Source organism: Hypomesus nipponensis, chromosome 13, assembly GCF_054491055.1.
Source record: "Hypomesus nipponensis isolate SF chromosome 13, ASM5449105v1, whole genome shotgun sequence".
NCBI lineage: Eukaryota > Metazoa > Chordata > Actinopteri > Osmeriformes > Osmeridae > Hypomesus > Hypomesus nipponensis.
Genome location: NC_140373.1, coordinates 12976784 through 13000503, shown reverse-complemented (window position 1 = coordinate 13000503; position 23720 = coordinate 12976784). Strand labels below are relative to the sequence as shown.

At 49.2% G+C, this 23720-nt stretch overlaps 1 protein-coding gene and 1 long non-coding RNA gene across 2 annotated transcripts in view; one reads left to right on the top strand and one right to left on the bottom strand.

Annotated features, from left to right (window-relative positions):
• Positions 1–23720, top strand: part of LOC146260304 (uncharacterized) — a 41816-nt gene that overhangs the window by 5622 nt on the left and 12474 nt on the right. Inside the window, 28 exon segments of the mRNA XM_084669522.1 lie at positions 6964–7895; positions 8292–8417; positions 8590–8787; positions 8886–9023; positions 9261–9524; positions 11113–11299; positions 11756–11922; positions 12111–12251; positions 12429–12604; positions 12944–13107; positions 13416–13640; positions 14042–14151; positions 14368–14580; positions 14685–14811; positions 14931–15129; positions 15348–15495; positions 15893–16070; positions 16370–16550; positions 16930–17056; positions 17229–17348; positions 18970–19120; positions 19223–19335; positions 19513–19663; positions 19918–20166; positions 20242–20451; positions 22280–22461; positions 22601–22793; positions 23415–23557. Coding sequence (XP_084525648.1) covers positions 6964–7895; positions 8292–8417; positions 8590–8787; positions 8886–9023; positions 9261–9524; positions 11113–11299; positions 11756–11922; positions 12111–12251; positions 12429–12604; positions 12944–13107; positions 13416–13640; positions 14042–14151; positions 14368–14580; positions 14685–14811; positions 14931–15129; positions 15348–15495; positions 15893–16070; positions 16370–16550; positions 16930–17056; positions 17229–17348; positions 18970–19120; positions 19223–19335; positions 19513–19663; positions 19918–20166; positions 20242–20451; positions 22280–22461; positions 22601–22793; positions 23415–23557 — 5513 coding nt within the window.
• Positions 18204–19326, bottom strand: LOC146260305 (uncharacterized). Its single transcript, XR_014729463.1, has 3 exons — positions 19204–19326; positions 18473–18545; positions 18204–18394 (listed from the first exon to the last, which is right to left on the bottom strand). It is a non-coding gene; the product is annotated as an uncharacterized LOC146260305 (long non-coding RNA).

Below are 23720 nucleotides of genomic sequence, written 5' to 3'. Positions count from 1 at the left end.
ACCCCTTCCCCCACCCAACGCCTTCGCCTGTTTGTTCCCCCGGTGTGGCTGGCGGGTGTGTGACCAGCGCCTATATGGCTGCAGGTCCAGATGCTGCTTGTCCATACCCCTCCCCCCTCCCCGTTGCAAGTCATGTGGTTCTGTAATGTTGTACAATGTATGTGCTTATGTGCTGAGGTGTTTTCCTGTTCCCACACTGTACTCCTCTAGGAGCATAGTCTGGGGGTTGCCTTTTTTTCCTCCTCTCTCTCCTCATGTTATGCTGAAAATGTATTCCCGTCTTGTCTTCCCCCTTGTCACGTTTGTGTATTAGAAACTGCAAGTGGCAGCTCAGATCTAAGACGGATTCGAGAGACCGCAGATAGAGTGCGGATAGGTAGATCAACACTTGTATTGTTGTTTTTGTAGATTTTTTGTAAAGCACTTTGAGCTGCAATTCTTGTATGAAAAGTAAAGAAAATCATAGATTTAATATAAAGAGACAGCTACTTATGTCTTCCAAGATGGCGTCCCCATTCATTTCTATAAAAAGTGCTTAGTGGCGCAGTGAGGCAAGCGAGAGCTCGAGACTAGGCGCGGCCATATTTCCACTTCCGTGTCTTCCGGTCTAGCTTTAAACAGTGGCTCTTTTTTTCCCTAGCTCCGAGACCTCGTGCACGCTTGCAACTAGCTGTACACGTCATACTTTGCAACAACCAGTCGCGAGCATAGATTTATATGGTTATGAGCGTGTGGGCATTGCAGTTGCAGTATCTATGGGCAGAATGGGGTACAATCCCATAAGAATCAGACACATGATGCAAACTTAACGGAAATGTATTCTGTCACTGTGTAGTAGCCAGCAATCTATGCTCGCGCTTAACATAATATATTTGCCATCATGTCATGAACGTTTTTACGAAAAATCAAATCTGTTTGAAAATAAGGGGAATAAACTATATTAACAACATTTCATGTGTGACAACGATTTGCTAAACTTGCTACAACAAGGCAGGCAACTCAAGCCATTTCTCCCTGTGCTCATTCAATATAAGTCTATGGCTCATTCAGCTCAATGTAAATCGGCTATCGGCCAATGTGAACTTTTGTGCTCGTGCCCTGTTAGTATCCGCAGGCCATTTGCAGGCAACTTTTCTTGACGTAAGCAAATAAATGGGCTGCTAGTTTACCGATTTCGAATTGGTTTCAATCATAGCAAAAATCTGGAAAAATGATTCAATGAAAAGCTAGTAGGCGTAGTATGAGCCAGGTTCGAGAATCCCCCCAAAATTATTGGAGGAGATAGAAAACGACCGGAAGAGTCGGTGACGTAACCGTAATGCAATACCACCTACATCCATAGACATAATAAAGAGTCATTTTATTATGTCTATGCCTACATCCACCGGGGCCGTTGCTTCAGGGCGAGGGGTGGGGGCTTGTGTCTATGGCAAGTCAGACTTTAAGTTACATTTAAGTCTAAGACTAATAGGTCTATTTTTATGCAACTGGCTACTGTTATAGCTTACAGTTCTATTCCAGCTAGTTTCTGGTGTCGTTGTTGGTAGTTGTCGTTCTAGTGCAGCTCTCTGTGGTGTTGTGTGATTTTATACTTGAAGAGCCAAGAGTAGCTCGAGAGTTTGGACATACGTGCTGCGCGTCGTCAACAAAACGCACCGTCGCTATGGTAACCACCACACACAAGTCGGACGCTGATGTTGTTACCGCAATAGAAAGCACTAGAGGAGCGCATCAAACTAAACATGTAGGTTGATAGAAGTTTAAGTGGCAGATGACTGTGAGAAGAAAATTCATTTTCATGTGGAAATATTTTTATTGCAGCCCAGCGTAGCCTACTGTACTACTCAGATAAGGAAACATCGAATCAAAGTTTGGTTAACTCCGTCAGTACCGGTCGTCAATCAATTTCCACCGGTGAATCGACATTCATTTTGCGATTGATATGTCATTGATGTGACGGATTGAAAATGAAACGTTTATTCAGTGTTGATTTCTCAATGTCTGATGTTGAACCTGTTATATATTTATTCCGGATGCCGGAGCACAACGCAGCAACACGGCAGATACAAAATAAAACATCCGGTTAATTTTCAGAATAATAATAATAAATATTTTTTTGTGGTAACTTGCCCTTACTTCATGAGTCACCATAATGGTCATTCAAAAAGCCTCAGAATGCCTCATTTTTTACCTCAATTTCAAAAGCTCCACACCGCCCTCAAGGTTTAAGATTTCTGACACATCTATGATGGCATATTGTTTTCATTTCTCAGTTTAGGATTGACTGTTTAGGATTGACTGTGTTTATATTCTTCACTAAAGGAAAAACAGGATAGGGAGGAAAAGGTTGTGTCAAACCAAGCTCACCTTTGGGCCAAGCAGCAAGAAGAGGAGCAGTGATGAGAGAGATAGAGCAGGTACTATAAAAGGAAGAGACTATTACAGAACTGTATACGTTTTAAAAGTCAGATGTTTAATGCATGATAATTGGGTGATGTTCTCTGATAACAACCAAATAAACCTATTCAAAAGTCATAATGAAGATGTTTTTGCTGCTTAAGACTCTGAAAATTGCCAGATTTAAATAAAGTAATTAAACAAATATATAATTTTAAAAAATCCGGGGGAGCATGCCCCTGAACCCGCCTAGAAGTTCTGACTCATGACCTCAGTATATTTTGGGCCCTGCCTACGGCCCTGCCTGAGTCTGAAGGGAACTTAATCAGAATATTCGGTTTAATTTGTTATTGGTATTGCACATGAGACGCGCAGAGTTTCCTTTGTCAGAGAGACTATGAGGGGTCTCATTTATAAAGCTTGTGTACGCACAAAACGGGGCTGAAAATGTGCGAATACGCCACTTTCCACGCAAAGGTTGTGATTTATAAAAAATAAAAAAACTTGACGGGAGAATGTGCGGTCCTCCACACAAACTCTGACCCTCCCGTAGGCCTATGTACGGGAAGAACGATTACTCTAATATTTAAATAGGCCTATTTTGTTTTCCTCACTCACGTTTTTTTTTTCATTAAATGTCATCCTTATCATGACAATTTAATCAATCAGTATTATTTGAGCTTGTAGCCTACTGAGTGATAATTGTTCCATAAACACCTTGTACCTACAATCCAACTCAAATTTAAAATCAAATCGCTGTCTCACCATCATATTGTCCACTATACCGGAGTGCAGGAGGGGGAAATGCCCGACTGCATGGAATGCAGATAACATCACATATCCTACCTTTAAATAACTGCAGAATACGTGTATAACCTATGTAGGCCTATTTAGGCTAGTAGCCTACTGTGCATACATCATCATATGTCAAAAACTGGAAATACAGTCGTTAAGCTCCGCTACACTCTACGTCCTCATTATCAGTCCAGACTTTACTGTTCATAACAAAACGCTTGTTTTCAAATTGTATCTCGACTCGCGGTATCACTGGCACAGTTGACGACACTCGCACAGTTTTTTTAAATTGGTGATCTACCGGCCACCAAATTTTCGGAGTTTTCGGGCTCCTCCAATAGGCTAACACTGTCTGAGAACATAAGAACATTTGCTGGCGAAGTTAATGCGTTAATAACTCACTTTAACGCGACAAAAAAAGTGCCGTTAACGCGGGTTTCTTTTTGACCCTGGGAATCATCTGTTGCCTCATGAGTTCGACTACCGACGGTAGCTGAATGAAGCAGAGAGGGATTTTAGATGGTAAGTTCAAGAAGTTGCGAGACGGCTCGGTTGACAAAACTAAGGCTGTATGTACTGATTGTCAGGCTGAGTTTAGTTATCACCGGAGTACTTCCAGCCTAAACTATCGGATGCAAGCAAAGCAGACAGCTAGCAGCAGCAGTGTTAGCACTTTAGCAGTAGCAGCAGCAGCGTTCGCTCCTGTAACATGGCAGACAACACTCGCAAAAGAAGCGAGCAGCGGACTGGGTTCCACAAAATACAAACTGTCTTGTTCAATATTAAGGTCAATCTGTGGTTGCTTAAGTATCTGAAGTAGCCTATGTTTGAGTGAGATTTGAATATTATGGAGCAGGATATCGTAGTAGGCTATGACACATGTCTTAAATGTATTTTATTTTCCAGAAGTCTAATTTTGTGGATGTTTATTATAGCTGCAGCAGTATGGTTTGTGAGTGAATAAAACTCCTTCACAATTTAAGTTGTGTTCCATCTGAACTTGTTATATGGACATTATCATCTAGTTAGGCCTATTTGAAGTTAAGTACACCCTGTTAATGTTATCATTTATTGGGGTAACATTTTAACAGATGAAATAGTTAGCAATTCATTGCAATTAATCGCAATTAATCATGTGAAATAATGCGATTAATCACGATTAAATACTTTAACCGCTTGACAGCCCTACTTTATACATGTGAATATTTCTGTGCGTAGGTACTTTTCAAGTTTTGGCTTTACGCCATCGTCTGGTATGAAAGCTACGCAATATTTTATACATGAGGCCCCTGGTCTTACATGTCGTACATACAGTCCCAAGTCAAGTCCAATTTTATTATCCCACTCTGGGAAAATGTGGTTGTGGCCAGGTATGAAAAAACAATCCATCATAAATACTAGGGCTGCCACTAACGACTATTTTTCTTTCGATTAATCTGTAGACTATTTTATCGATTAATCGACTATATTAGTCGATTAATCTAAACGATTCATTTTCCTCAAAAGTTTTTTATTTTATTTTTAACAACTCCAACGTTAATTAAAATATTTAGATAAGGTACATAACATATCCCAACATACACGAACACACACCCCTTTTAAACCAAAAATTCCAAGGTGCTGGTTCTGGGCTGGTGCTCATGCCAGTTCGGTAATGATTAGATAGCGATATTCGCCAATTATCTAAGAACCAGGTAGTCTACATTTACCACACTCTAGAGCCGGAGTAGGGCTAATGTCTTTAAATCACTTCATACGCCTCCATTGTCCTAGCAAAGCGTCATGGTTACGGTTAACAAGTTAGCTAAATAGCAAGGAGCTAACCTAGAGAGCCATCTTATCGACCAACATAGAATAAACCCCGATTCTAACCTACCTAAACATCTATTCAATGGAAACTCTAAGGTAGCAGGCAGACAACTTTATAGCTTTAATAATGCGTGTATTTAGCAGCTACAATGACAACATAGATTAAAAAGGCTATCACTTATAAACATGAATAGACAATACCAGACAACGGTGGTTTTGCCTTTTTGGCGCCTGTATGTTTTCTTTTCAGGTGCTCGTGCATAGCGCAAGTGCTGCTGTGGTAAGCCATTGAAACTTTGCACAGTGTACAAACCACCTTATTGTTTGGTGATAGCGTTAAGTCGAAGTATTCCCATACTTTTGAAGCCTCGGGTATTTGAGGACTCGGGTTTCGGAACCAAGTCGGACTCTGCATCTGCCATGATATTTGAGCGTTGACTGGAGCCGACCAATGACTTGAGCCAACAACGACCGACGTCATGCAAGCACCAATTACGATGTGATATTGAAGAAGAACACTTGTTATAATGAATTGAAGCGTTTTTGTATTTTTTATAATAAAAAAATTGTTTTAAAAGATGTCATTGACGACGTTGACGCTGAAAATGCGTCGACATCAATATTCGCGGCAGCCCTAATAAATACAGAATGCCAGACAGGACAATGAGACAACACCACCGTACAATACAATACAGTGCAAGATCACTTCAACCGGCTTCTGCTTTTCTCTGGCTGATGTGATGATAATCCATTAGGCCACACTCAAAACCCACAACAAAACAGCTTGAGTTTCATTGTGTGAAAGTGCAGGGTGGTCCTGTAATACTCTCTGGTATGTGGCTGTTTTGGAAGTCACATGGTTTCCTAGGCAACACCTCATATGACCTCAGCTGTGGCAGATCAAGGAATTGAAACAGAAGCTCCTTTCTCTCTCTCCCTCTCTCCCTCTCCTCTCCCCCCTTCCCTCTCTCTTTCCTGACCAGCGCTGTGCGACACTTTCAGTTTTGTTTGGTCTGTTTCAGTGCAGCAGATAGACTGCATTTCTGTCCGGTTGTCCACACCCATCCTTTTGCAAACTGTGACGCCTATAAAGATAAACCTTTCTAAAGAGATACGACTTCCTCACTGTTGAATTAAGTACGGGTGACGTCACCAAAACGGGAAGGGAGCGTTTCAGTGAAAATGAGACTCAGCCGATCAGCTGTGTGTGTGACTCGCGTCTTACACTTTCGTTTCTCCTGTGGAGGCGTGCGATTGGTGCACATACGAAAGTGGGAGGGGTTGAGAAGATGAAATTGGGGGTAACAACAAAACCAAGAACAACAAGGGAGAAGCGTACCTGCATTATCTTCAGTTATTCCATATTTTTGGTAAGACAAGTACATACAATTTTTGTTAAATTCAGATTTGCTCAAAAGCATGTAGGTTTAAAAGAGTATTTACATTTTAAACTTTAAAGCTTAAATTGGGGCACGTGTAGCTAGTAACTATCTTACTACTCTTAGCTTTTTTTGTTAGGATTTTTATTTAGGGATAGTAGGTTATTTGGTAGTATTTGTTGAATCATCTGGAGCTTTTGGTTGGAGGACTAAGGAGAATACAGTTTATACAGGATATCAAGTGTTTTATTCATCAAGGACAGAGGCTGAATTAAGAGGAACAGGTTGGTAATACAGTGGGGTTAGGCACAGTGTATTCTTTTTCAACTGGATCAAGGTGTGGATGAGAAACTAGAAAAACCAATGACATGTTTTCAGGAAAAAGGGGACAAAGGTGTTTTGGTCTCCTTGGCTTGACATTTATTATGACACACAAACTGCACCCAGTGTAATAGCAGTGGTTTTGCTTAAGATGGTCCAGCCCTACCTGTTATGAATACCTCAGGGAGTGTCTCTGCTGTTTGCTCAAGAATCCCAGTCACTGACACTGACATATCTTCCCTGGTCTCCCTCTCCTCTCCAGCTCTGTCTCCGGCGATGGAGAAGGAGAAAGATCTGAGGGATCTCCTGTACCTGTTGGAGCAGAGCCCCGAGGGGATCCCGCTCAAGGTCCTGGCCGTGGCCTTTGGGCAGAGGTACCGTCGGAACCTGACCCTTTCCAGGTTAGGCTACAGCTCCATGGCCGCCCTGGTGGACTCCCTGGGGGACCAGGTCCTGGTGAAGGGCCAGCAGGTCTTCCACAGGACCCACAGTCCCCCAGGGACCAGCCTGGCCCCCACCCCCCCGAGGTCGGGCTCTCCGGCCGGGCTGGACCCGCCGTGGTCCCTCTTCTCCTTCGGAGCGGGGCCAGGGAGGGTGAAGTCGACCACTCCCCCCTGCTCCAGACCCTCCTCCAGGTCCGGCCCCCCTCCTCCGCCCTCTTTCTGTCACTATGGCCCCCCCAGCAATGCAGGGGGCTCCCCCCAGCCCGCCCGAACCTGCTCTGGTCCACCCCTCTATGATAGCACACCTGTCAGCTTGCAGTTTGGCACCCAGCCTCCCGCCAAGCTGCCGCAGCCCTCAGCCCCAGCCTCATTCCCATTCCAAGCCCCATCCCCAGCCCCCTGTCCTTCACCTCAGCCTCCACAGCCCGCTCCCCTGACACCCAAACAGGCCTTCCCGGCATCTGACTTCCCCGCCCTGGAGAGGGATGTGGGGCCGGCCCGATCCCAGGAGAGGAGGCAGAGGAGTGGGACGCGGAGCCCAGGAAAGGCCCAGGTCTTCACGGCGGCCTACCATGCCCAGCTCAGGCAGGTCCACGGGGCCAACGTCAGGGCGGCCGAGGCTCTCAGTGAGGAAGAGGGGGACGGGAGGAGGAGGAGGAGGACGAATCTGGACGTAGACACGGTCAACAGCCTGGTGGGGGACGTGGTTCGAGACCTGGCTGCTGAGGGGGAACTGGTCACTCAGGAGAGGGTGAGGAACTGGCAAGGGAGGCAGGGAGATCCACAGACGTTAGACCCTGTGAAATACTACCCGTGTTTCTGTATTTGTCTCTGTGAATGTTTGTAGAGCCATTACATTCACCAGTCTGTCAGTCTCTGCCTGCCTGTATGCTTGTTCGTCTGTCTGTCTGTCTCTCTGCTTGCCTGCTGGCTTATTCACATGTCTGTCTGTGTATATGTCTGTCTCTATGCCTACCTGTTTGGTTGTTCGTCTGTCTTTCTGCCTGCCTGCCTGTATTCTTGTTCACCTCTGTCTCTCTGCCTGCCTGTATGCCTGTTCACCTGTCTGTCTCCCTGGGTTCATGTGTTACCCTGTTCTCCGTTATGTGTAATGTGCGCGGCGTGGCTAAGCCCTTCCTGGTTGCAGGTGGTGATGCGGGTGTGCCAGCTGATGCAGGTGTCCTCGCTGGAAGCTGGAGGGATCACGCGCTGGCAGCTGCCCGCGCTGAAGGAGCTGCAGCGCAGCATCAGAGAGGTCAACATGTTCATACAGGTATAGGTGCTCTCTCTCTCACTCACTCACTCACTCTCTCACTCTCTCACTCGCTCACTCTCTGTAAAGAATGTCAAACAAGACCACCGAACGATACACGCGCGTAAAGTGACTGACCGGTGTGTCGGTGTAAAGTCACTGACCAGTGTTTGCCCGCATGCGTGTCTGCCAGTCCCTGGAGGCGTCGTCGTCGGTCTGCACGCTGTACGAGGTGGGCGGGGCCCTGGCCAGCCTGAAGGACAAGCGCCGCTACGAGGAGCTCAACCTGGGCCCGCTCTGCAAGCTGCCCCTCATCCACCGCATGTTCAAGATCGACGGCAACACCCGCGACGACGACATCGTCCCCATAGAGACAGTGGACATCCTGAGGGTAAGGGGGGGGGGGGGGTCTGCACATCTGCATTACTGTATATACACGTATACATGTATATGTATACTATGTTGATGTTGATCTGGATCTGTCTGCAGAGCTTGCGAGAGTTTCGGAGGAAGAATCACAGCCAGGTGGACCCGGCAGCCTTCATGAAGCACATGGCTGATCAGTACAACTCAGACTCCCCCTACAAACTGGGCATCAGGATATGTAGCATGGGGCTGCCCATATCAGTAAGACCTATGCAGTACATATAGACATCGCTAGTCATGCTGTAGACGGACATGCGTAGACAGCTCTAGTTTTATGCTGTGGACATGCTAAAGAGACTGATAATAGACTGGTCATAGACCTGCTTGAGTGTTGTCGTTATAGACTTAGGCTGTTAGAGAAACCTTTTATAGGCCTACTGGAGAGTCGGGTCATTATAATGGATGACATCAAGACCTGTCTGTGTGTGTGCGGTGCAGACCTTGAGCAAGGTGCAGATCCTGGAGCAGAGCCTGTTGGAGAAGGCCCGTCAGACCGTGCTCCTGGAGCTGCAGGAGGAGTTGATGCAGCGCACCAGGAAGCTGAAGAAGAACCTTCTGGACACGGCCGACGCCCTCCACTCCTCCTCCCCCTCGCTGGGCACCTCCGAGCTCAGGCGGAAGTACGCCGCCATGACGGCGGCGGAAGCTGTGATGGAAGTGTTGAAGAGCGCGGCGACCGTCTGCAGGCCGCCCACGGCCCAGGTGAGAAACCCGGGGGCTTTACGGGGGGGGGGAGGGGGGAAACCTTTTGATCTGATCTGCAGTTAAATGCTGTAACCACTGAGCTATACCCCAACCCCCAAAGAGCCCTGCGTGGGTGGCTATCTGACCGGCTGGCTGACTGACCAATGACTCGATCAATCATTTGATGGATTGATTGATAAGTGGATTGTGTAACACTGACACATTTTGAGAGGGGGAGGAGAGAGAGGGGGAAGAGAGAGAGGGGGAAGAGAGAGAGGGGGAAGAGAGAGAGGGGGAGGAGAGAGAGGGGGAGGAGAGAGAGGGGGAGGAGAGAGAGGGGGAGGAGAGAGAGGGGGAGGAGAGAGAGGGGGAGGAGAGAGAGAGGGAGGAGAGAGAGAGAGAGAGGGAGGAGAGAGAGAGAGAGAGGGAGGAGAGAGAGAGAGAGAGAGAGGGAGGAGAGAGACACACAGACCTCAGCAGTTGACAAGCTCATTGTTCCACTGCTTTGGTGGGATGTCCTCCTACTCTCTCTCATTAACTTCCTGTCTGCAGGGGTGAGGCCTCAGAGAGCCGGCCAGAGGGACGTCCATATGTCTGGGGATTTGTCGTGGCGTCTCCGCGCTCGCAGGCTCCCGTTAACGGGTGGTACCGAGATGAGAGGGGGGGGGGATAATTCTTATAATCCCCACCCTTTCCGGAAAGATATGAGAGGGGCAGACGGGTGCGAACAAGGGATCACACCAATCCTCCTCTTCTCTGCTCCTCTTTTAGCTCATTATCAAAATGTCACCCGTTTCTAATCTCCCAAATCCCTGTCTCAGGCCCTGAGAGGAGGTCATAAATGAACTGCTGTTCTTAGTTCCAGTTAGCATGAGTCGTTTTGTACACTAGCAGACGGACACAGAATCTGTCTGCTTGCCAGTGTTTGTCAAGTGAGATTGTCTGAGCTCACTTGAGCTCAAGTTCATGACTAGCCTGACAGCCTGGGGTGGAGGTACCCCATCGCCATGGAGCCTGTCGCCATGGACATTCACCATAGATCCTGTCGCCATAGTGGGTCTGTTTCCACCTGCAGACAGTCAGGAGCAGCACACCTGACTGGGCACTGATCCGTTCTGGTTCCTCCTTCCAGAAAGATTCCTAACTGACATTCCGAAAACTGTTTCTTCATTGTTATCGTTTTTATTTTGGAGCTCGCGTTTTTGGAATGCACAAAGAAGACTTATACTATAAATACTGTATTATATATGAATGCCATTGTTGAATAGGGGGCCTGCCCCTTTAAGAAGAAGGACTGCGTGAGCTGTTAACTCGTATTAGTGACGGTTATTTTTTATTAGAGCCCGCAATAAGCCAGAAAGGCACAAGTTCGACAGGATTTTAGAGTTACTAAGTTTAAGTTATTTAGGATAAGTAGAATTGTGTGCGTCCACCGAAATAACCACACACACACACATATATACCCATACTAAATAATCATCTGAGGGGATTAATTACAATCCCAGCTCCCATCCTGTCTTTTAATAAATAAAAACCACCAGGTATTTTTTTTTACAAATTTTCAGCCATACTAGATATTATGTGACTATTACCTCTTCCTGCATAGCACATCCTAAAGTTCCTGGCTGAGATGTCACGTGACCCGGTGGCGCCAGTGTTGTTCCAGCTGGCCATCTGCGGGGCTTCGCTGGCCACGCCCCCAGGCCTGGCGCCCAGAGCTGACCCCGCCCCCAAGCGGAAGGCGGAAGAGGCGCAGAGTAGGGACGCGCCCAGCGGCCCTCCCCCCAGCGAAGGTACTCCACGTCACGGCATCCAACCTGGAGACACAGACCACAGCTCTGCCGCGGACGGACATTTTCAGTCCAAGTCTTTTATTGTCACTCACCCATAGTGACAGTATGACCAGTGCCACAGTGTTTGAAATACTTTTCCTCAGACTAGGTAGTATCTGTGTCTAGTGGGATAGTTGGATACTGTAGTGTGACACAGTAGAATGTGTTGTGGCTGCAAAGTGTGAGGTATCATTATTCATGCCAATGATTATTGACAAGACTGTGGTTGTGCTTGTGTTAAGCATTTATCAACTGAATTAACAATGTAATTGTAATTCCTCCATGATATCATAGTTGTATCAATTCCATAAATTCAGGTGCTCTTATCCAAATAGACGCATGGGGGGCGGGATTTGAACCTGCAACCTCTTGACCCGCAGTCACATTTTGTCTGACCTTTGTGGTGTTGTCGTCCAGCCAAGGTGAAACAGCTCCTCAGAGACAGTCTCTCCTGCCAGGCCTCCAGCCTCACCCTGGCCCAGCTGGCCTCCCTGGAGACCAAGCTGACTGCGCACTTCCAGGTCGCCCACTTCTCCTGGCTGCAGCAGGGCACCTTCCTGGAGTTCCTGGTCAAGCAGATCCAGGTGGGGGGCGCTCGCTGCAACAGGGGGGCGGGGACAGCTATGTTACTGTGTGTGTTGGTTTCCCTTTTGGTTGTAGAGAGTGTGTGTGTTAAAAAAATAAATAAAAAATAATAATAAATTATTACATGTATATTTTGCATGGAACTGTGTGTTCATAGTTTTGTGTGTGTGCGCGCGCGCGTGTGCAGGTGCTGCAGGAGACGGTAGGGGGCGCTGTGAGCCTGGGCAGCAGCAGTGATCGGGGCTGTGGCTTCAGACCCAGCAGACAGGACGTGTTTGAGTTCATCAGACAGTGCAGCAGAGTCACCACTGTCACCCACCCAGACGGGGTAAGACACACACACACACACACTCTGGGAAAAAACACACACACACACACACGTGTATTCAGACACACTCAAAATACACTCTTTCACTCACTTATGTGCACACGTGGAAAAAAACACTTCACCACCCACACACACACACACATATGACGATCCATCGCTTGTGCCCTTGTCTCCCAGCTCTCCCACATTGAGAGTGCCCTGAGGGCTCACTATGGGGTCCAGGACAGTGGTGACCTGGGGCTGGGCCCGCTGCTCTCCCTGGTGGGTCTGTTCCAGCGGCAGCAGGGTCTGGGCATGGCCGGAGGCCTCAGCCTGGTCTGCTACCAGGCGGCCCTGTTCTCCAACGAGCCCAGGTGAGCCCCCTCCGCCGCCTGCAGACAACCCTGGGAGGAGGGTCTCCCCTCGCCACACTCCAGCCTTCCCACGCAGACGAGTGACTTTTAGGGGCCCTTTTTGTTGTTGTTATTTTTGTCATTGATTTATTTGACTTGATTTGCGTTTTTTTTTTTTCGAGAACATGCCATTGTCGTCCAATCATTTATAAAATGTTATAAAAATTCTAAGATTTATACAAAGTGACAATTGACATATAGGTCATACAGTAGTCATATATGTATTTTTCTCTCGCTCTGTCGTTTTTCTTTTTCCTCTCTCTCTTTCTCCATCTCTCTCCCCATCTCTCCACCACTCAGGGGAGAGGTGGTGGTGGGTCGTCTGGGGGAGGTGTCCCAGGCCCAGGCCCTGGCCAGCCTGCTGAGCTGCCCCCTGCTGGAGGATCTGGGCCAGTGGAGCCTCTGGGAGCTGGTCTTCCGGCCTCTCCACGGCCCACTCAGCGACTTCATCGACAAGCACGCAGGTAGCCAGGGATCTGGGTTCACCACAGACGCCGAATGGCCATTTTGAACGATCCTTCAGGGTTTTTCAACATTTTGACTGATTCATTTCATTCATAATGTATGTCAAGGTTTACAATTGACATACAAGGAGATATTTACTGTTTCCCTTGATGTAAAATGGTCAAATTACTGAATCTGCACGGCTGTTTTAGAGGATAACCGGATGCAGGAGACAGTGAGGTAACAGGAAGTATGAGACAGTGAGGTAACAGGAAGTTGTCCGAGCCCACTCCTGAAGGTGACGCCTGTTGTGTTTGTGTCTCTGTAGCGAACACAGACCTGGCAGCCCTGGAGGTGACCCCAGGCTCACTGCTCAGGGTCACGACCGCTACGGGGGACAAATTCTTCTCCCAGGCCGCCATGACCCTTGACCCCGTGGGCACAGCTGGACACCTGGTGTCCATGGTGGTGGCTGATGGGATCGGGAACGCCCCCACAGCTCTCCTGGCCAATCACATGGAGAGCTCTCTCGCTGCGGCCATGGCACGAGTCGGTAAGACTGTGTGTGTGTCAGAGAGTACAAAAAGGATTCTGGGTCACAAGTTTCAAAATATGATATATATAAAAATGTTAAAAGCCATATTTTCTATTTTGTTGGATGGTGACAGTTAGAGGCAAACATAACGGTTAGGGAGAGAGAGAGAGGATCATACGCGGGAAATAGCCTGAACCAGAATCACATTCTCTAGCTAAAAATGCTTATTGGTTAATGCTAATGCTTCTAGTGTATGTCGCAAAGGACATGCTAATGCTGCTAACCTATGTTGCTAAAGGATATGCTAACGCTGCTAACCTATGTTGCTAAAGGACATGCTAATGCTGCTAACCTGTGTCAGACCCTCTTGTAGCCGTGTCGTTACTGACCAGTAGACTGGCTGTGATTGTGACCCACAGACGTGAGCCTATCTGAGGAGGATGACGCTTGCTTCGGTACCGTGAGCCGCTTCCTGCTGGACTGTCTGCTCCGTATCCCCACCAGAACCTGCCAAGCCCTGTTGCACCAGGTACCGCACTAGAACCACACCAAAACATGGTTCTGTTCATTAAGTTGTAAATTAAGTCGTTCAATTCGAATTGTTATACATTTTTTATTTATTTGTATCCGACCATACCCCTTTGCTGCTTGCCTTTCCCGTCACACTTCACTTAAAACTGTTAAAAAAAAATATCCCCCCCCCCCCAAATAAAAACATAAGCCAGTCCTGCGGGTCTCTCCCCAGGTGTTCCTGGAACCTCTGTCTCGGGTCCTGGGCCAGGCCAAGTCTAAAAGCGTCCTGCTGCGTTCGGCCCGGTCCGATCCACGCTGCCTCAACCGCCTGCATCATCTGGGCATCGTCCTGGGCATCACGGAGTGGGCGAGAGACTACCAGGGCAAGCTCACCGCTCCCCAGAGCCCGTCCCGCCCGGACACAGTAACAAAGGACCTTCGAGAGGTGAGTGGACATGGTGCTTTACTCTGTTTTAAAGCGACAGTCCTGTCATGTTTACAAAAGGCCTGACTGTCAATCGCCCTGGGTGACGGCCTCTGTCTTCCTAGGGAACCCCAGTGCAGTCTGGGAGCTTTAGTCCGACACCTCCCGATACCAGAGAGGAAGAGGTCGCCCCAGAGGCTCCAGTGGACTATAGTGCTAACTCCTCCCACCCCAAACAGAACCAGGATGAAGGTGAGGGAGTGTGCCAAAGCATCATGGGAAATGAAGTTCTGTCAAGGGGTGTAAATCCTCATCTTAAGTTTGACACTCATCGAGTTTGTCTTTCTTTCCTCCTCTCTGGGATCTCTCAGCCGAAGAGGAAGAGCCATATGAGCTCACCTCGGTGCCTAACGGCCACGCGCATGATGTTAAGCACACTCCTGGAGACATGGAGGAACGCACACCGGACGCAGAGACGCCATTGGCTGAGAATGAAGGGACCGAAGGATCCAGTAGCCAATCAGACACGGATACAGTTAACTACCAGAAGGCCATTATTGATGACATCAGGTTTGTCTTCTTCTCACGTGAAGCTGCTGGCTTGTTCTCCTCAGTTATAAAAACCTACGCTTTCTCTAACATGTGCCACCCTGTCCAGTTTTGACGTTTTAAACAGCTTACAATACTGAAAGTAGAGAACTGGCTGTGAGTTTAGGCTGTAAAGATGCTGATTAGTGTCACACGTGTGGCTGTCTTCTTGTTTGCTGCGCCGATTTCCTGTCACACAGAAAGAGTGAGTTTGGCATCGGGGTGGAGCTGAACGAGGAGGGTCAGAGGCTGATGACGGTGCACCAGGAGAGGCTAGGCCGCAGCCTGGACAGGCTGTCTACCGAGCTGTACAGCAAGGACACACACTTTGTTCTGGAGCTCATCCAGGTGGCTTCACTCGAACGTCCCTCTCCGTCTCTCTCTCTTCCTCTCGCTCGCTCTCTGTCTTTTTGTCAGCCAACCCCTTTCGGTCTGTCTCTTTCTGTTATGTTTATCTCCTCCCTCGCCCTCTCGTCTCTCTCTCCCTCTTCTCTCTCCATCTCCCTTATCTTCCTGTCACCTTCCTCTTTACTTCCATCACTTTCTATTACCATCCTTGTCCATCGGTCTGTCTGTATTTATCATCCCTCCCCCCCCCCCGCTCTCTCTCTCTCGCGCTCTCTCTCTTCCTGTCCCTGTATCCGCAAGTCATCCATCAACGTCGCTATGATCGTGCACCCTGATGTGAACACACTATTACTGCGTGAGTATAATGCTGTGGGCTCCACCTGTTTCCCTCCCCCAGAACGCTGACGATAACAGCTACCAGCCTCAGGGGGGCGCTGTGGCCGCCCTGGCATTCCTGGTGGACCGGGCCTGCATCACGGTGCTCAACAACGAGACGGGCTTCCAGGAGAAGAACGTCAGGGCCATCTGTGACGTGGGCCGCAGCACCAAGGGCAAACACAAACACGGATACATCGGTAACCTGCTGTGTGTGTGTGTTACGGATACATTGGTAACCTGCTCTCTGTGTGTGTTACGGATACATTGGTAACCTGCTCTCTGTGTGTGTGTTACGGATACATTGGTAACCTGCTCTCTGTGTGTGTGTTACGGATACATTGGTAACCTGATCTCTGTGTGTGTGTTACGGATACATTGGTAACCTGCTCTCTGTGTGTGTGTGTATTACAAGTACATTGGTAACCTCCTTGCTCTCCTGGCTTCTGTAAACACTGAGAGGACACGTTGATCCTGATCCTGGTTTATCTCCTCCCAGGCCAGAAGGGCATCGGATTCAAGTCTGTGTTCAAGGTGTCGGACCGGCCAGAGATCCATTCCAACGGGTTCCACCTGCGCTTTGACAAGACCAGCGGCCCCATGGGATACATCCTGCCCCAGTGGGTGGAGAACCAATCACCCTTGGATCCACCCTTGGTGGGCTCCCTGGCACAGCACAGGTGAACTGGGGGGGGGGGGGGGGGTGCTTCAAGTATAATCATCAACTAATCAACTAGAACAGAGGTCTTCAACCCTGGTCCTCAGGGACCCCCTGTCCTACATGTTTTAGATGTTTCCCTGCTCCAACTGCTCTGATTCAAATGAATGGTCGTTAACAGGCTTCTGCCTAACTAGATAACGACCCATTGATTTGAATCAGGTGGGTTGGAGCAGGGAAACATCTAAAACGTGCAGGACAGGGGGTCCCTGAGGACCAGGGTTGAAGACCTCTGAACTAGAATATCTTCTGTATCTCCAGAAGATTCCTCCAACATGTTTAACATGCTTTCCAGGGTCACAGAACGTGTGTGTGTGTGTGTGTGTGTGTGTCGTCCTCAGGTGGACCACTAAGATCTTACTGCCCCTGCGTCCAGAGAACCAGCAGACCAGGACGCTGTTCCACGACATCCACCCCTCCCTGCTGCTCTTCCTGCACCGTCTGCGCTCCATCATCATCCTCAACCCGGTAGGAAACCCCCTGCGCGCGGACACGCGCGTGCACACACACACGTGAACACGCACGTTCCCACGTGGTGCTGACCTCTAAGGACCTTCATCGCCATTTACGCTCCTCTCTCTCCCTCCCCGTTTTCGTCTTTCCTGGTCTTTCTCTCTCGCGTCGCTCTCTCCCTGTTCAGAGTGAGAAGCGAGTGGTGACCATGACTCGTCGAGACCTGAGCCACAACATTCTCGAGGTGGAACACCCGGACGGAACGGAGCGCTGGCTGGTTGTGAAACGCACGCTCCATCCCACAAAGGTAGCACACACACATCAGCTGTCCCCCCTCTCTTCGCCGGTCTCCTAGTCTGGTGTTCAGCCTGACAGACAGAGCAAGTCTCCTCATCTCCAGTACTACAAGTGTGTTTGTGTTACTTAGCACTTCCTCTGTCTAGTCTGCACGCCCAAGCTCCACCGCCTGTCCTCTCTCTCTCTCCTCCCCCTCTCTGTGTCTCTCTCCCTGTCGCTCTCTCAGTTCTCCTTCGCTTTCCAACCAGCATGTTGCTTTGTCAGCTCACTCATTAGCAAGGTGGGAATAAATAGGTTTGGCTTGAAGAAACTTCTTTCTCACACACACACTCACAAACAGACAGGTGACTCGAGCTGTCTGATTAAACCGCCTTCCAAGGCTTTCTCACTCTCTCCCGCTCGCCCTCTCCTTGTCCTATTTCTCCTCCATCTCTCTTTTCCCTCTCGCCCCCCCCCTTACCCAGGGGAGCAGCCTGCAGTGCAGTTGCATAACACTAGAGAGGGATCAGAGAGAGGGGGGGGAGAGACTCAAATATCAGACGCTTCCTCAAAGATTTGAATGGCCCACCGGCTGGGTCTGGAGTCTGGGAGATGAAACATCTCCATCTCCTGCTCTGTGTCACTGCAGCTCTGCTGGCACAGATGGAGACGAAGGCCTGCCTGGTTCCCCTGCTACCACCAACTGGATGGAATGTCAGTTTGATGGGTTCGGGTAACCCAAACGCGATTGATTGAGTCAGCGAGGAGTAGGCCACTTTTATTACGATGTGACAATTCGCTAGCTCAGTCACCAAATACGTTCCCCGGGTGCAGAACAGCAAAATGAGACGCTGAGACCGACAACTGCCAGTAACACTTTGTTGTATTTTTGGTTCAGGGAAGCCAGAAAACTAGCAGGCACACTGCCGCACTAGGATATCAACAAGGTAAAAAAACACTGTTCACGTCAAAACAAAAGTTAGAGCATCAATTGGAGAAATCACAGGCGGTCCCTCAACCGCCGTCTGCATGAGTAGTCTCTGGCTCCACTCTGTGCTTCCTTTGCCTAATTGGGACCTTTTAAAGAAAGCACAATCAAGTTCATGCATTTCACCTGGTTACTCAATCATCTAATTTAGATGTCCTTGGGCCTACCTCCCAGGAGAGGGCGCCCACGGACCCAGCATTCCACCTGACCCCTCACAACGAGGTCTAGGTTTTGTCCATTCTGTGGGGGAGGGAGGAAGGAAGAAAGGAAGAACAAGGATGGAGAGAGGGAGTCATTTTGTTGCCAAGGTTTCTGAACTGGACCACTGATATCAGAGTATTGTTGGTGATGTGTGTGTCATGTAGAGCTTGACCGATTTATCGGCAGTCTGATATTATCGGACGATATTATCGGACGATATTAGGCATTTTCCAAACTATCACAACTACTTTAAATGTTATGCCTTCACAATACAAACAAACAAACAGGGTACAAAATCATCGGCCAATATATCAGAATATTCGATTTTTTAATCACCAAATATTTTTGTTGGCATCAGCCTTAAAAATCCTTTATTGGTCGGGCTCTAGTGTCATCTGTGATGTGTGCAATGTTTGTGTGAGTAGTGTGTGATCTGTGTGTGTTGTGTTGGTGTCTCTCTCAGGTCAGGGAGGATGTGGAGTCCACAGAGCTCGCCCTGGCCTTCCAGCTGAAGCGGGATGACACAGGAAGTGACATCACAGCCCTGCCCCAGAAGCAGCCCGTGTTCGCCTTCCTGCCTCTCCGCAGCTTCGGCTTTCGCTTCATCATCCAAGGTACACACACACACATATACATACACCTATACACACACTCACACACAAATTACGGTATGTATCAACCCAAATTTCGGACTGACTCTTTCTACACCCCTCCAGGGGACTTTGACATCCCCTCGTCCAGGGAGGACGTGGATAGGGACAGCTCCTGGAACCAGTGGCTCCGCTCCGAGATCCCCCAGCTGCTGCTGCACGCCCTGGGGGTCTTCACCGTAAGAGGGGTGGGGGTGGGGGTGGGGGGGGGGGGGGGGGGGGGGGGGGCATAGGCTAGAGACAAGGACAAAAAAATACCTACATGGACAGACTAATGATCGTGGTGGATTTCTAACCTTCTCTCTCTCCCTCTTTGTCCTCTCTCTCTTCCTCTCCGTCCTCTGTCTCCTTGGCAGGATCACCCAGAGTTCAGTGGGCTTAATGGGCTATGTCACTTCCTGCAGTTCGTGCCTCTTCCTGACGAGGTGCTGGACTTCTTCAAACCTGTCGCCGGGAAGATTATACAGCTGCTCAAGGGCAAGGCCTTCCTACCCACCCTCAGAAAAGGTAGTCAGTCTGTCTGTCTGTCTGTCTTTTTCTCTGTAGAGGCTTCCGTTTTTTGTATATTCTCGCCATTCTCTCATATTCTGTCTCTGGAGACCTGTATATTCTATCCATTCTTCTCTCTCTATAGATACCTTCCCCTTCTGTAAATTCTCTCTCTAGAGACTTTCCCCTTCTGTATATTCTCTCCATTCTTCTCTCTCATTTCTAATTTCTTACACACTCTCTCTCTCTCTGTCTCTCTCTCTCTCTGTCAGACGGAGTTGTGGAGTACAAGCTCCCATCCCAGGTGGCCGTGTGTCAGGACGCAGTGATCCGCGACGTGATTGGCGGAGAGGAGCTTGACAGGCACCTGTCCCTGGCTTACCTTCACCCTGGGTTGCAGCCAGCCCCGCCCCTCTCCCTCCTCACACACCTGGGGGTCCGACACCTGAGGGGCTCCGACGTTACCACGGTTACCACAGCTATGGCCAAGGAGCTGGTGCAGGGAGAAGGGATTAACTCGGGTATGTTTGTGTGTTTGCAAGATATTGTGTGTGTGTGTTCTTGTTGGGTTAACAGTACCCATGCTTGTGTTCCAGCCCAGGGGCTGCGTGCTCTGGCCAGGCTGCTGGTGTGTAACTTCCGGGCGCTGCAGCAGGGCTATGGAGATGCTGATGCCATACTGCAGGCCCTCCGAGAGCTACCCATAATCCCCCTGGCGGACGGCCGCGTGGTGGCGCTGGGCAGGGAGAGGGTCTTCTTCCCCATGGATGACAAGACCAGCAAGAAGACCTCCAATACTCAAACAGGTAGAACCTTCTAGATCTGGACGTTAATGACTCAGAACCTTCTAGAACTACACCTTTTTAGGACTCAGAACCTTCTAGAACTGGACTTGTAGGACTTAAGTGGCACCTGCCGCAACCACACCAGAAGAACCTTCTAGAACTCCTTGTACGTTCCTGTTTGCTGTAGTTTCACTAGGTATAAGATAAGGAGACAAGCAGAAAGTCTTTTCCATCAACGTTTGCTGACAACAGGATCTCTTTACCACCTAGTTCTTAATAAACAGTTATAACAATCTCTCTCACACACCCACACACCATCACCCACACAAACGTGTGCTAAAGTAAGAGAGTATGACTATTTTCCCCTCCATGCTTGGTCTCGGTCTAAGTATAGACACACAGACACAGAGTTTGGGAACAGCAGAGGTGTTTTGCGTCATCACACACACAAAAAGCACCCAAAGCCGGGAACCATGAATAATAGATTTTCAAGCTCTGATGTAAGCATCTATCAGAGTTAGTCACACACACAACCACATGCACACTTGGGTATGTACACACACACACACTCACAGGACAGCTCTGCAGTATTCATGGGGAATAAACTGGTTTGGCTCTTGTTTGAGTGTTTTCTATGTTCCATCAGTTCTGCATCACCTCCTCCAACCTCCACTGCCTGATCTCTCTCCCTCGCCCTTTCTTTTTATCGCTCTCTTTCACCCCCCCTCTCTCTTTCACTCACCCTTTCTGTTCATCTCTCCCCCTCTCTTTTCCTCTTTTCTCTCCGTCTTTTGGTCTCCATCTCACACTTCTATCTATCTATCTACTTCCTCTCCTCTGAGCGTTCCAGCCTGCAACACAATGGCGATTTTAGGGGGCGTGCTCAAGCACAACCTAAATTTCATCTCAGCTTTATTAAGATAATTATTATTATCTTAAATAAGTTGTGCTCTAAGGTGTTTTGAGTTTTTTTTTTTTATTCATTCAATATTTTGCATAATAAAAACTAAATGTATTAATTGTTATCCAGTGAAATTAGTGATTTATTAGCAAGGGGGTTTAACCCTTCTGCGAGGCACTGTATCCATGTCACGTTCTCATTGGGGGCTGAGCCCCGCTAAAGGTCTGATCCTAGAATCGCCCCTGCTGCAACATTTAAAAACAGGAAGGGGAAGAGAGAGCCCGTCTGCTCAGAGAGACCAGCCGGCCGGGTAACGGAATGAAACGGTGTGTTTTATGAATCAGTGCAGTCAGGAGAAGGTAGAGGTGTGTGATGGCTTCAGACAGGGCCTGCGCTAACGGCTGTGTCCTCATAAATAGATTAGAGGTACATTGGTTTGTAGGACACACACATACTCTGGCTCACACACACACAAATACACAGTCTCATGCATACACACACACACGTACACACACACACACACAGTCTCATGCATACACACACGCTCAGACATATCCCGGGAAGTTGGCCACCGGTGTTGACCTGCCCTGAACCTGATCTAACATTCTCTCTCTCTCTCTCTCGCTCTCGCTCTCGCTCTCGCTCTCGCTCTCGCTCGCTCGCTCTCTCGCTCGCTCTCTCGCTCGCTCTCTCTCGCTCTCTCTCGCTCTCGCTCGCTCTCTCGCTCGCTCTCTCGCTCGCTCTCTCTCGCTCTCTCTCGCTCTCTCTCGCTCTATCTCGCTCTCTCTCGCTCTCTCTCGCTCTCTCTCACTCTCTCTCACTCTCTCTCACTCTCTCACTCTCTCTCTCACTCTCTCTCACTCTCTCTCACTCTCTCACTCTCTCTCACTCTCTCTCACTCTCTCTCTCACTCTCTCTCTCACTCTCTCTCTCACTCTCTCACTCCAGGGTATTTGGGGGTGCTGCATGGGGACGTGAGCGTGGTGCAGCCCGCCCTGCTGAGCTGTGTGGAGCCCCTGGAGCGACAGCAGGTGCGGGAGCTGCTCAAGAGGCTGGGGGTCCATCACCCGGAGCCCCGACACCTGCTGCAGCAGCACATCTACCCTGCCCTGAAGAGCCACGCCTGGAAGGTAACCCCCACACGTGTACACCTCTGAGGCTCTGTTGGATGTGTTATTCCACGAGGTTCGAAAATCCCTTTCCACCGACTCCATGTCCTCTGTTCTCGCTCGACCTCCCCCGACCCCTCCCCCACCTCCCCCCATGAAGTCCAAGCCCGAGGCGGTGGTGGTGAGCTACCTGGTGTTCATCAAGCAGCATTCGCCCCGCAGCCAGGAGTTCGCCGACCCGGACACCGCAGTCCCCGTCCTCACCAGCAGGGGACAGCTGCTCTGCCCCAGACAGGACAGAGTCCACTTCTCGAAAGAGTACGGCAACGTGGACCTGCCCAAAACCCTGCCAGGTATCACACACACACACACACACACACACAGAGCTGCAGACGCTCTCACACAGCAGCACCCCTGCAGGAAACGTGAAGGTGTGATGGAATGGTGTCCACGCCACTGGGCTCGGGAAATAGTCTAGGGTGCCATTGTGCCTGTCTTCTACTGAAATATGACAAGTTGTTGTGCAGTGTGTGTGCCTGAGTGTGTAGTAGCCTTCTTTGTGGGGTGATTGTGCGATTGAATCCCTTTGTCAAGGGGAGAGAAGGCATGAAATGCCAGGGAGGGGTGTGTGTGTGCGTGCGTGTGCGTGTGAGTTTAGGTGGGGTGCTGGGGGGGGGGGTTGTGTGAGTGTTATGTAAGGGATAGAGAAGTGGACGTGGTGTGGAAAATGGATCAGAACGCTTGACCGGCCTGTGGAAAGAGAGTCAGAGAGAGAGAGAGAGAGAGAGAGAGTGAGAGAGAGAGAGAGAGAGAGAGAGAGAGAGTGAGAGAGAGAGAGAGAGAGAGAGAGAGAGAGTGAGAGAGAGAGTGAGGCAACGTGAGATGAACAGTGACCACCACCACTCAGTGTTCTCTCCCTGCTTCTCATCTCCCATGATGCCTCTCTCTCTCTGGGCTTCTCTATCCCCCCCCAGGGTGTGAGTGGGTGCTGCTGAGTGACTGCTATGTGCAGACCGACGGCGATGTGGCAGGCTGGAGGGACCTGTTCTCCAGGCTGGGCGTCCGAGACCGCCTCATCATCCGCAAGGAGAGACGGACCCTCTCCGCTAAAGAACTGGTGATGAGTGTGTGTGTGTGTGTGAATGTTTGCATGCGGGTGAAGGTGCCCGCTCAAGTTAAATTCCGTAACTCTCTGTGAACAAATCACATGCAAATGAACCGGATCACATGCAAATAAATGAATGGCCGAGAAGAAAAAGCGGATTTCAACCGAACCAACA